The sequence below is a fragment of the Epinephelus moara genome, chromosome 2 (assembly GCF_006386435.1).
Source record: "Epinephelus moara isolate mb chromosome 2, YSFRI_EMoa_1.0, whole genome shotgun sequence".
NCBI lineage: Eukaryota > Metazoa > Chordata > Actinopteri > Perciformes > Serranidae > Epinephelus > Epinephelus moara.
Genome location: NC_065507.1, coordinates 28,737,935 through 28,752,455, shown reverse-complemented (window position 1 = coordinate 28,752,455; position 14,521 = coordinate 28,737,935). Strand labels below are relative to the sequence as shown.

The following is a 14,521-nucleotide window of genomic DNA, read 5'->3' as shown; positions in this document are numbered from 1 at the left end:
GGACTGGGCAGCAGACAAAGAACTGGAGTCACTATAACATTCACTTAACACTCCTGACCCTCTATTGTACAAAATAATGACTCTCTGGCTGATGAAGCTGTGCCTAAAATTCATCAGTGGCTTGGATTTTATGAGGTACGCCTTATGTGAGCCATATCTACACAGCTGTGCAGTTACAGCTGTTATACAGCTAACACTATAAAATATATGTCAAAGTTGGTGTTGTCCAAGAAAAAAATAACTCAGTCCTCGCTATATGTTACAGAGTGGCTGTAACTGCTTTTGGCAAATAAGGACACTATGCTAATACAATATTTTACACTCTAGTTTGCTGTCTTGATCTGACAGTGTATTGACACAGGTGTGCTAAAGGAACAGTGTGTACTGTAATATTTAGGGGGATTTAGTGGCATCTAGCTGCAGACTGCAACCAGCTGAAACTTTTCCTGGTAATAATTCCTTCAGTGTAAATCGTTTTCTGCCAGGAGCAAAATTACCCACAGAGGTCTCTTCCTCTTCAAAACAAACTGACCCTTTTATCTAAACTGGACAGGACAGGATGAAGCAGTTTCGTGTGACCAATCGATGTTTCTTTGAGGCTGTGCGGCATGTTGGAGACAGGCTGCTAACCTAGCACCTGCTAACGCATGCTCACCTTTTATTCACATTAAAGAAATTAGTGTTTTCCTGGCGCTCTCATCAAAGAGGGGCTGCTCACTATGGTGGCCGACGCGAAAACACGAATGGCCCTATCTAGAGCCAGTGTTTGGTATGTCTGTTCTGGGCTACTGTAGAAACATGCCGGTGCAACATGGCAGTCTCTGTGGATAGGGACCTGCTTGCTATGTCAATAAAAACAGCTCATTCTCAGGTAACGCACACATGACGATTCTTATTTTTGGGTGAGACTACACTAAAGAAAACATACTTATTTACATATAAAAATCAACTTCTGCCAACATATCCCCTGAAATCCTACTCACTGGAGCTTTAAGATCTTTAAGAAAAACTGGATACTGCTTTCCAAGATGGCCCCTCATTCACCTGTGTTAAAGTTGCTCACTGTGCCAAAAATTTTTTTGCTGACTTCTGAGTTTTTGGGCCTGACGAGCATACAGGGGCTTGGTGTTAACACTATTGTTGCTTTATGGTAATGTAGTTATTCTTTAGCATTATGTGACAGGTACAACAACATGCTTTGGAAACCGAGCAGATCGTCAGAATCTATTTTTGAATGCACTCAGTCTGTGTAACTGAAGTCATGTATTTCTGAAGATAGGTTACCAGCAGCACACAGGGGGTGCCTGACTCTGGTGTCCTATGTGAAAGATTCCCTTCTCTATCACACCTTTCTCCACTTTGGACTTGTCTGCATTGCACTGTAATGTGTAGGAGTGATGGAGAACAAAGGGGTCACACATTACAAGTTTGTGTGTGCGATAGAGGAGCTACAGCATTTCCTCCTCTCCTCTTGGAGACGCTGAAGAATGTGACCCATTTACATCCCAAGAAAACACTTATTATCCTTTCACTAAGAAATTAAGTGTGTTTGACTGGGCAGGAGCAGCTGATTATTAGCACTTAGTGAAACCCTATCCAATCTTCTTCCCAATTATCATGAGGACACTAGAAACGTGAATCTGAATATTCTAATTTAATTCTCACCTCATAGTCTTTGTGCTTTCGACCCTTGCGCACTTGCGCTAACTCCCATCTCAAATCTTACCCCCACTCCAGTGCCTCTTGACCACATTACTCCACTATCTATCCTGACAAGAATGGCTAATAGACCCATTTCCTGGGACGGTGCTAAGCTAAGCTGTGTGGATCAGGGAGATGAAAAGAGATTGGATGGGGAACAAAAAAAACCTCAACTGGCCTCAGCAGCACAGAGGCTGTGGGGAAACTGCGTGTAGGACATTAGTACATGGTTATAACTAATTATATCTCATGTGTATCGCTCCTTGCGGCGTGGACAGAGATCTGTCTCTATTGTTGCACTGGTAGGAAATGAGCACCACTGCTGGTGAGGATAATATGTGAGAGTGCAGCTAGCTGAGCCTGTAGCACTCTCTGTGCTTCCTGTATCATGATTATCATGGCACTAAGACTGATGAACATAAGCGAGTGTCGTGGAGACGTGCCGCTGTGATGCTGTGGTGACTCCTGGGTAATATATGTGGGGGTGACACTGTCAAAGAAATTGGATTTCAGGGTGGGGACTCAAGGCCGGCGCAACAGCTCAGTAATGAGAGCAAAGGACAAATAGAGAGTAGAGCTCTCCATCTCTCTCACGGTAAAGCTGTCAGTGCCCTGTATCTCCACCTCTGCATCAATAAGTGGAGAATAGACACCACTTATAAAGTTGAGCAACAATTTGTAGTAATATGCTCTGCTCAAAAGCGTCACCTGAATTAAATCAAATTATTTTAGCTGTGCACCAATGTGAACAAGAAAGCTCTGTGCAGAGATTAACTGTGCAGTGATCTAAGAATTATTTATTCCTCCACAAAACAATGGAAGTGTTGTGAGCAACAACTTGTAGCAACATGTCCTGCTGATTTTTGTTCCTATTAAACTGGCTTGGCTGTCGCTTATATGCATGTGAACAGCATCTGACAAAGTGTTATTTGATGTGCAAGGAGGGACTTTGCAAAGCTCTCAGAACGTTGCTACTTTTATTTAATTCTACTATGACTGTATTCATAACTCTATTGTATTTGCTTATCTTAAATATATGGTATATGTTTTTGACTATTGTACATACTGTAGTATTATTATTCTGGGATACATAGTATCAAGCAACAGGATTGCATATATATATATATATATATATATATATATATATATATATAATATTTTAGCTAACCCAGGCGCATTTACATTTGTTTGAATGCTGAGTAAACAAATAAAACATAAATAATACATGAAACATTTCATCCCTATTATTAAAAATAATGACAGTGTGGCAGATTATGGTTAAACTCAGTCAGATCTGCTCTTTAAAGGCAAACTACAGTAACTACAATTTGGGTCAAAATTGAGTCATGACTGAAATTCTACCTTTGGATATCACTTTTATCTCATGACAAAATGTCCTGGTTCCATCTTGTTCTGTTCTAGTCAAAAAAAAGGGTGTAAAAATTGCAGTAACTACAAAATTCAAACAAAAGCCAAAGCAAAACACAGTAAATGTAGTTACTGCACTCTGTCTTTGCATTACCTATATAGCTGTTTAGGGTTAAACTAAGGTAGGATCTACTATTTAAGTGCATTTAGGGGTCATAGGTCAAGTAATTGATCGGGGTGGGAATCACCCATGATACGATATTATCACAATACTCAAGTCACGATACAATATTATTGTGATTTTAAATATGTTGCAATATGATGAGTATTGCGATAATATAAATTGTGATATATTGCAATTTATTAACTTTTTTCAACTGTAAATTATGTCCCCAAAAGAAAACTTTGTCAACATTTGTTTCATCTAATAAAATAAAGATTTTAGTGTGTTCATCTCACCTTAGTCATTTTTTTTTGCAGCAAAATGTATCTACTGGATTGAAAAAGCAATTGATTGTAGGTGGGTGGACGTGGCGATGGCGCAGCTGGAGGAAAGAAACATTTATATGGACACTATTACATGGACACTTTTTTGACACCTGTCATGGACTGTGAATGGACATTTAACAGTGGTTTGGCTGGACTCTGACAAGATTACTTAGATGTCATGTTAATACTGGTATTTTGATTTACTTCAATTTATTGTTTTATCATTATGGTTATTAGTTTTTATTTTATCTATAAGTCAATCCTTGCATTATTTATTGTTTCTGCCTAGTGTTTTTTTTTCTGTTGAGGTGGTTTGTATAGTTGAAAAAAATCTGAAACTCAATAAACTTAAGTCATACATTAGTGGGCTACCTAAAGTTTAATTTGTATTTGTAGCATTAATAATTTATATTAAAAAAAAAGCAATACTTTGCATTGTGTGACGATACGTCACTACGATACTATGCTGTATCAATTTTCTCCCCCAATTCTGGTAATTGATCATGTGTCTTAGCCATTAAAATAACTTTATGAATACCTATTTAATAAATGCAATACCACTTTTCTACCTTTGACAAATTTGGCTGAATAGTTTTAGTGTGTAGAGATGTTGAGACAGCTTTCATTTGAAGTTTGGGGGTCAAGGTCAATATCACATTCAATTAAAAGACCAATATTAAAAAAACAGTCATCAGCATTAGTAAAAACTCTTCTTTTTTTTGCTTTTGACTCGACCCGTAAATCTGTTTCTTCCAGCTTTTTTGGCCTCAATTATCATAGTGCTTGTGCAATATTTCCAATCCAAAAGCACATACTGGGTCAATACAGGAACATTACCTTTTCTAATTTCCTTCAGATGTGTATACATGGATCATGAAGAAGTATTTGCAAAGAAAAAATTGGCACACAGTGTTTTGATGTCTGCAAACAATTCAAGTAGATCTGTTAATGTCTTACCAAAGCATTTGTACCATTCTGCCAGATGTTTGGGGGCAAGCTGCCATCACCCTGTTCTCACCAGTTTGAACTTTTCTACTTAAGAATGCCAAATGAATCACAGCTGTGAACTTACAAAAACCAATACGACACCCCTTTACTAACACTCACAGTTGGTTTTGTATATTGAATTTTGTGGCATATTGGATGACACATTCTTACTGAAGTATAAATAAGGCTTTAGGCTAATGTATACTTCAGTGAAAATGTGGCATGTGACAAAGTGTCAGCTGACAGAACTGTGTCACACAACACTTTGAATTCACAGCTCAGTGATGGTTTGCGTTCTCACTGTAGCAGCCGGAGGTCAGAACTCATCTGAGGCTTGTTTATGTTGTTTGAGAGAAATGTCAGCGTGCCCAAATGTTTGATGTTGAAGACAAAGACAATTTTATGTTTAACTTGTTTGCAGAAAGGAGAGCTGGGGAGATGGGTGAGGGGGGCGATAAGATATGATGTTGCATCATTTATGCCCTGCAACACGTCAACAAGCACTGTATCGCTCTAGTATGAATTACACAGAGGTCTTCTTAGTCTCAGTAGCATCAGCTGGCAAGCCGAAAGATGCAAGTGTGAACAAGTTATCATAATCACACACAGACTCCTTTTATCTTCATCACTGGCTGTGCATGTATTTCTACCATAGAGATAAGAGCCAGTCAGTATAGTGAATGGTTTGCTGTAGACATTATGGGGCGACCGCTTTGAGAGGAGAATAAAATGCAGCATTACAGTAGTCTGGACCCTTTTATTCTGCAGACAATCAGTGGTGACTGTGCGGCAACCTTAAATTCCCTCACTTTCTCCCTATCTTTATTCCATAACCTGACAAACAGAGCAGCTCTCTGAAGTTGCCGTCCTTTGTGATCTGTGACAAACGCAATGGTAGCTGTCAGCGGAGAGGGAGGATGTGAGTGCTGATGTGCTCTCTGAAGTCACGCTCAGCCTTTCATGTCGAGGCAGAAGAACCAAAGACCTGTCTCCTCTGTGTGTGTCTGCCTGCCAAGCAGCGGCTAGCAAAGTGTAAGTGCGAGAGTTTTAGCGTGCCTCTCTAATCCACTGCCTTCGCACAGGTCAGTCTCATTTATTATGGATGTGAAGTTCTGTGCAAAGCCCTTTGATATCGGGAAACAATTTAGAGCTGGCTGAGAGTCAGTGTCTTGGGGGACCACTAAAAAACACTTTTAATGTATTGCGAACTTCAGGTCAGCATGTGGTTCCTTATAAAATTCACAGTAGGCTGTATTAATCCCAGGTGACTACCATATAAGACATTACCGTGTCATTGGCTAGTACTGTTACAGCTGTTTTTGGTTTTATATGATGTAAAAATGGGTCAGATTACGGTATTAGTCACACTGATGAAAAGTCCTTCACTCAACTCCACACACATCTATCCTTTATTTCAGAATCAAGTGAAAGCACCAACAGACAGGGGCGCAGCACCAAAGTCTGGGCCCTGTACATAAGCAGTCGCTGGGGGCCCCCCGCCCCTTCCCGCTTGATCCCATCTCTCAATGCACCTTTTAAATTTTATTTTACAATGTCAGTATGCTTACTTTCCCTTTCCTTTCTTTCTTTACTTTTATGCAACCTGATTTTCCTTTCTGGAGGAAGACATGATAATGTACGTTGGCGCTCCAGCAGCATGAGCAGTCAGTCACTCAGCTCCAGCTTTGTTTAGAGATGATTCCTAGTGCAGGGGCAGACTAAACCATTCTGCACTTTTAAGGGGTGAGAGGGACCTTAAAGAGCCTCCACTATTTTTTTTACAGCATAATAAAAAAATGCAAATAAAACCAGATTTTTCATTCCAGGCATTTGAGGGCCCCCCTCCCATTGGGGCCCTGGGTAATCAGTCCCACTTTTCTCCCTCTACGACGCCCCTGCCAACAGGTCATTGTGTAAGGATGACAAGGACATACCACCCTTCTTCTTCTATAGAGTGAGATCAGACAAACAATTGACACTTACTCATAAATTGATGAACCTTTCTCCATGAGGGTCACTGAGATCACATGACAAAGACACAATTTAAAACAACTAGGCACCTAAAAGACTCTTCACTGTAACGCTTGAAGGCCCATTCCATTTTCACCTGAGCTGAAACTGGCAGCTGTCAAGATTACCCTCACGTTCCATCCAAAGAGTCACGCTCTCTGGAAATGGAGTCTTTGGCAGCCGGCCACTTTGTTCTATCAGCGGCAGACTGAGGTATTAGGGCACATTAGTCTCATTTCCAATTCACTGACTGGGCCAGATCGATTTCCTTCATTTTCATGCACAGATGGGATTAAATGGCCAGATTAAAGATGAACTCTTGGCACTGTCCACCGGACAGATTTATCATTCTAAAGATGAACCCAAATGCAGTGAGGCAGATATAACATGATTTTCCTCTTTAAAGCCTCATTCAAAGCCAAGTCTGCTGAAAACTGGGATCCTTGACTATATGGCAAACTCAGAGTTTAAATTGAAAGATTCCTGTACTAATAGCTGTTTGGGCTCAAACTTTTGAAATGTCTTGGCATCACTGACAAAAGCCGCAGCATGATACTGATGATAATTGTATGGTTTTGTCAGTTATTGTCTGAATTTCAAGCAAAATGAAATCTAGAGCTGCCAAGCCACCGCACACAGTTATGAAGCTCATACTGTAACAGGTTTGGCAGTAAATTTGGACTTCCTTTTTTCTGCACAACATTTGCTGAAGCTGTGTGAGGTCCAGTAAATCACCTGAGGTAGGTCCCCTGGCTGGGACAACACACTGAGAACACTTTTTACTCTTACTCTGGGGAAAGGGCCCAAAAAAACCCTCAACCAAAACACATGTGTCATCACTAATTTACTCCAGACATGGATCCTTTGTGTGTGCTCATGTGTGTGTTCATGTGTGTGCAAACCAGTCCCTCAGGTGAGGTCTCCATTTCCGGCTCTTCATTTCCCCACAGAGCTATGTGGTCTGAAGAGATACCGGCTGCACTAACTGAAGCATTTGGAGTAGCGCTGCGTGCCTCTTTTTCCCATAATTCTCCTCTTTCGACAGTCAAAACTGAGAAACTCTGAGCAGCAACAACATGAAGATCATGTTTGAATTAGAGATGCACCGATTCAAGTATCTGTATTGGCCCATATTCAACTTGTTGACTGCTATCAGCCTATGGGCAAACAAAATTACATTCACTGATGTTAGTGGCCAATCTTTTTCTCTTGTCACATCAACTTTGTGCAGGCCACAAAGCAGTGCTTGAGACTAATGTTGTCCTGGAGACAAAAGAAAACAATTTTGGGAAAGAACAGAGATCTTCCCTGGGGCGCCTTTGGGACAAAAGGACACAGTAAACTCATGATCGACACATCAGAGGACGCCCCTATCTTTTCTCTGATTATGCTACATTGTGAACAACAAATTCATATTGCCATCGGCGTAGGAGAGCTAGTTAACAGCACCTGTTAACAGACAGACAGCTGATAGAGGTTGAATTGATTTATAATATTACATGTTTAAGCTCTATTCAGTAAAAATGACTATTGGGTGATGGTAAATTATAAAGTTTTCATGATGAGTTCAAATGCAACCTCGTAAAATGTAGTTTTTTGACAAAGAAAACTAAAATAAATACAGTTGTTTGAGGGAGAAATTTGTTGATGTTTTCACAGCAATAATAAATAGATCTTACAGAGGTAAATATGACATTTTATTTATAGCAGGGCTGTCAAGGTTAACGGAGTTAACAGAAATTCTTCTTAACACCACTAATTTTTTTGAAGCGCGATTAACGCACATACCTTCTGTAATTATGACCCTCAGCCCACCCCGTAATTTGGGAAATCGGGAAGTGATGCAGAGGTAACGCTATGGATGGCAAGCAGAAATGGATAAAGAAAAGCATCATTTGAATGTCAAGTTCAGCTTCCAATCCCTGCCAGATGATCCTCTCCACAAGGCCAAAGTTATTTGCATTTGCTGTCGATGTGAATTGAGTTACCACCGGAGTACGTCAAGCTGCTTTAAAACAAAGGGATGTTTAGTTAACCTTTACAAGTGTAAAGTTGGACAGTATATTGTGTTATTATTGCTAAGTACTCTTACATTCAGGTTAATATGTCCACATGTTGTTGCTTGCTGAGCTTGAGTTTGCCATGGTATGCTCTCAGCAGTACCTTTGAGGTTACTCGGGAAAATATTCTGGACAGTATTTGTCATTGTTTTGGATTGCTGCAATAATAATAAACATACATTTGCATAAGGCAAGCATATTTGTCCACTCCCATGTTGATAAGAGTATTAAAAACTTGAAAAATATACCTTTAAGGCAAATTTACAATGGATAATAAATGTGTGATTAATCAGGAGTTAACTATGGACAATCGTGTGATTAATCACAATTAAATATTTTAATCAACTGACAGCCTTAATTCATAGTAAAAACGCTTTTTGAGGCAGTTCCAAAAAAGATGTTTACATGTCATATTCAAGGTTGTTGCATAAATGTGTATGACTGAATTTGTGCTCATTCAGAGTCTAATTAGGGGCTGAATGCCTTTAAAAAAGTCAGGTATAATGTTTTTAATAGATTTTTTTTATTTCTCTGGCACAGAAGGGGAGATAAATAACAGGAGAAACAAAATAAACAACCAAAACAAAAAGCACTGGTGTTGGTGTCAGCTGCATTGTTGTGATTGGCCCACAATTTCACAATCGGTACATCCCTATTTCAAATGTATATTTATGTGGAAACTGTTTTCTGACAATGAAGCTTATTTAAACAGTCTTTTCAGCCGTGGGGGGATTCTGTTAAAAAAAATGTAAACAATTGGCTCCCCTAGTGTATTAGGTAATCTCTTTGATTACTATTCTCAACAGTAGGCTTCTATATAACAGGTTTGTATACCCGGGGTGATAGACAACACATGCCTTGCTTGATTATACGTGAAAAAAGTCTAAATGTGTGCTGTCTCAGTGAGAGAAGTTTGTACTAAATAACCCAAAGTCATTCCTTCACCCAGGATCAACTTGACATTTCCCAGTGGTGACGTATGTATGCAAGGACACGTAATGAGAAAGCAGCAGCAGTACCTGTGTAGCCCAAAGAGTTGTCATCCTCGTGTTCGGTGGTGGGAGCTGGTGTTGCTGCCCCTTCAATGGCCCCATCCTGAGCGACTCCCGTCTCTGTCAACAATAACACCACAGGGACTGAGAACCCAGACGCATTCTGCCCACTTTCCCCACCCACGGTCCAAACCTCCAGCCCTCTGCATCCTTGACACAAGCAGAGAGCCAACACACAAAGAAGCGCCGGGCTCCATCCTTGTAAACTCTGTCTCTGGCTGCAGAATCCAAACACCCACATTGCAGCCAACAAACATTAACAATCTCAGTAGTTGCGTATAATCCAAGTGTGTTGGGTAGAAACAAAATGACACAAGTCAACCAGTCGATGAGTAGAGATCCATCAGAATGATGTGTTGATGCAGTCTGCAGCTTTTTTTGTCTGGGGTCAGCAGGAGGTTGTTCTCCTGTCCTGTGTTGGAGTGTAAATGTGTGGGTGTAAAACAGAGTCCTCTCTACCATATCAATAGCCATAAGTGGCTGCACCCCAAAGGGAGCACATGGGCAGGACAGAGGTGGGAGGGCCAGGGCACACTCTGCATGATTGACAACGCCACTCTGCATGCACACACACACACCGTCTTGATGCAAATACACTGATGCACCATTAATTACTAATCAGCTCCTTTTGATTCAGGCCCGTCTTTGTGCCTGTGTCTTCTCCAGAGTGACAGGTTGAGTGTGTGCGACAGGAGGTGTGAGGGCGGAACAGTTGGGGGTGGTGAGAAAAGGAGAGGCCAAGAGGGCCAGGGTGGAAATGGCTTATGGGGGAGAAGGCAGGCCAACTGGGCCCTTATGATGGCTCTGTGTGAAATAAATCAGACTCGGCCATGCCCATTCTCTTTGTGGCCCACTGACAAGGGGTTAATTTGGGGCGGGTGGCTGGGGTGGGGAGGTAAGAGGAATCATAATCAAAGAGCACCCAACCCCTTTAGCTAACTGAGAGGCAGTCTGTCGGAAGTATCTGTTTCCTCAATGAGATCTGGCATCACTTCTGATAAACAGCAGACGGGCAGACAGAATCGTTCACTGGAGAGTGCTTTAGATCACCGGAGTGTAAAAAAGAGGGTGACCCGTCACTTCATCTGCCCCTCCCTCCATTAGAGAATTGACAGCTAAAATCTAAGCACACTTTCCAAATGCAGCAATGACCCCAAATCCCACTTTACAACAGTTTTGGACTCATCAATGATACAAAACACAAAAAAAGACATTCAAAATGCAGTGATCATGTTCCTCCCCTGCTGCTCCTGTGGTGTTGCAAATTAATGTGACAGTTAAAGGGCCTCAAGCTGGGCCAAACCTATTATCTGGCACTTCTCTGCCTGTCTGTTTATCCAAACAGCAGCGTCTGACTGACAACACTACAGGAGAGCAGAGCCTCTGAGTCACGCAAAAAATAACCACGTAGGTTATTCGGAGTCATGCACATGAATGAAGTGCGATGATACACATGACATATGAGATGAGTACACGCTTGACATGAAGAAACACAGACATCAACGTGAGTCTGACGCACTGTCTGACACTTACAGCATGACACCAGTCAGATAAATGTAGTGTTTTCAATCTGTTCAAAACAGACAAATTAAAAACAAATGCAACATCTGCTTCAGAGGAAACAAAAAGTAGTTTGGAACAAATATCAGAATGCAAAGCTGTTCAAAAACAAGGAGCCTTTTATATTTTGTCTTGGAAAAAGCACACACACTACCACTAACAATCACGTACAAACCAAAACACATACAAAAGTGTACAACGGGCCTGTGGCCAGCAGGCCACATCCGACCCAGAAGCAACATCTGAGTGGCCCAGCGTACATAAATCTGATATAGTTGCCTGACAAAATATACAAACTACATACAGTGTCTGGAAGTAGATAACAAATGAGCCATCTCGCTTCCTTTTCATCACTGTTGAGTTGCACATGGGCACTATTGATCAGGCAGCATGTACGGATCGGTATAGCGACACCACCAATCATATCATTCACAAATCATTTTCTCATGTGATTCAGCTCAGACTGTGCTAAGAAGCTTTTCAAATGATCAAGGCCGTGGTTGAATAGGCAAAAAACTTGTCTTTGACCTTGATGGAAAATATAATCAGATGATGTGGGGAGTGGGAGGTAAGGAGACACCGGTAGAGACAGATGTAGAGTGTTACTGGTTCCTGTTATTGCCACTTGATATGGTTATGTGCATTGAAAGCATTGATAGCTCTTTTTTTGCAACATTTATTTGCATTGGTTTAAAGGCTGCTGAAAATGTCTGGCACTTCTACATTACCTGATTTTAAAATCCAGTCCAACTGAATTTGCAATCCAATAGACCTGCTGTATGACATGTTCCAATGTCTGACACACTGACTGACTGGACATAATAGTCTCATCGAATCTTAATACATATCAAGCCTATAATGGAGAATTAAATTTCATATTTGACAAAGACACCTAAAAAATAGTAGAGCCTTAACCAATACAAATATTACCATTAGAATACATGATATCTCTATTTTGCCATCAGGCCTTACTAACTGTATCTGCTCTTTATGTCCTCATGTGGACCCTTTCTCTGTCTGAATCCCTGTGTGGTCCACAGTCAGTGGTCCAATTAGAGCCCACTTCAGAGCTCATTAACAGGTGGTGCACCCAGCTGCCCTTGGGGCATCAGAAAGTCAGGACCCCAGTGTTGCCTCACTACCCCCTTTTAGCCTCAACACTGCACCCAGCTCCCCTGTTGGCTAATTAATGGGGCACATGTGCAGATAACTGACTGCTTACCAAAAGATACAAAGGCAGGCCTGCCTCCCTCCAGTCATTCCTTCTGGGCCCCAAAACTGGCCCCAGTCCTGGCCCTGAGCCTTCCTCAAACATGAGAGCATGTCCTCTTTTCTGGGTCACAAGCCTTTCTTCATGGATTGATCCACAGGGTGCCACGCAGGCGTTTGGCTCTGTTTCTATACTGTAGTCATAAATTATGAGGTCTGCTCTAACTAGATTTGACTTGAGTGGTTGGTTGCAACACTGTGGCGACGTGGACCCAATCAGCACAACCCCCTGTACAACCTGACACGGCAATAAACCTGATGTCTAACTTATTGCTTCTGTAGTCAAGGTTGTTTAGTTTGACAAACGCTGGGAGCTCCTAATAGATGTAAGGGAAGAAGCTGGAGAGGCTATAGCTGTTGTCTCATTGTCATCTTGTCATGTATTGGCAGCAGCGCTCCGGCCCTGGCAGCCCGTATAAAATGATGGATGGCCTTAAAATGATGAGTGTGGGGAGTCTGACTCTGGGGCTTGTTAACAGGACTGACTGATTGTTTGCTGTAGGACAAGTTCCTTCACACAGCCTGATCAGAGAGGCGGCATATTTCTGTAGCATGACCTCAAGCAATTTCAATGATTAAATTGGTTTCTTGGAAAATGTTCTCCCCTAACATCTGTTTACTTTTTGCCTGATGACAGAGCGAAAATATGAACAGCAAGAAAGCCAGTTGTGGGGCAAAGCCAACACGATTTCCCTCTGTTCATTTGTGGACTTCATTCTGCAAGTTCATTTAAATGAGGTCCCTGCTCCTAGGCGCACAGTCCACAATGCCATCTTAAGAGTATCTTCATCATTTTGAACTTGGATTCAATAGCTTTCATTATTACTGAAGACAGACAAAAGGAGACAAACAGAAGAAAAAAGTCCCCCCCCAAAAAAAGTCTTTTTCAGCAGAAGCTAGTCTGTCCGCTTCATCTGTTTCCACGGCACCATTACACTCATTTCCATTTTGATTACACTTTCTTTGTTTTCTGCATGACTAATGGAGTTTTAATCAGGCCTTGAGATAATACATACATACGCAGTGAGTGCACACTGCAGCAGAGAGAAAGAAAAGGACAAAGTCAAAGTGGAGCAGCATTTTTGTCTGTAACTCTTAAAATAACTATAACTCTAAAAAAAATTTAAAAAAAAAGACGTGGCAACAGCCACATTTAACCACAAAGCCCCTGAGATTCAAATCTGGAGATGAATAACATACTGTGTGAATAAGAAGGTGGTGTTTCTGCCTGTAAAAACATCAAATAACAACTCAAATATCAAATCTAGCTTTACTTTAAAAAGAAAACCACAATGCATGCATCACCTCACTGGCTGCTGTTGTTGTCATGGTAATTAAAGCCACCTGTGGGAAGACACTACATACACCATAACTGTATCTATGTGAGGACATGGTGTCGAAGCAATCTGCTGAGAATATGCCTTTAAATGTCCAATGTGTAGGATCTGGGAGGATATATCCTCCTGAGACCCTGTGTCCTCACTTGACAACATCATATTTTGGATTTACTTGACCTTATACTTCATTCTACTTAACTTAGACCTGCTGTCTTCGTTCGTGGACACTTTTTTGTGCCATCTTTTGGTAGTAAGAGCACAATGTACTAATCCATGAAAAACAAGATGGCAGCTATCTCTGCAGTCTGCCGATCCCGATACAAAAAGTGGACAAGGTCTAAAACCTGATGACATTTAGACCAATTTTAGCAACAGTAACAAGCTAAGACACCCAACAATAAGGACGTACTCATTGGAAGACATTGGAACTTTCTTGTTGCCTTGTTTGAGGACATTGGGACTTAAAGGAGCTATATGTAAGAAATCTAAAGCAAATAGTCATAAAATCCTCCTAATATGTCACAGAGACTAAGGAATAATATTCAGATAAAATACTGATCTCATCGACAACAATAGTACGGCCAGAATATTCGCATTTAAAAAACATTTTTACAGTCTGCAAATCATGTTTATGTTTTAAATTTGTGTTTTGGCCTGTTGCCCCACCCACCGCCGTCTACCAGTCACG

At 41.1% G+C, this 14,521-nt stretch overlaps 1 protein-coding gene across 1 annotated transcript in view; it reads right to left on the bottom strand.

Annotated features, from left to right (window-relative positions):
- robo1 (roundabout, axon guidance receptor, homolog 1 (Drosophila)) overlaps window positions 1-14,521 on the bottom strand; it is a 267,974-nt gene that overhangs the window by 151,770 nt on the left and 101,683 nt on the right. The window contains exon 4 of the mRNA XM_050062181.1: window positions 9,635-9,727. Within this exon, the coding sequence (XP_049918138.1) occupies window positions 9,635-9,727 (93 nt within the window). The remainder of the gene's footprint in view (window positions 1-9,634; window positions 9,728-14,521) is intronic.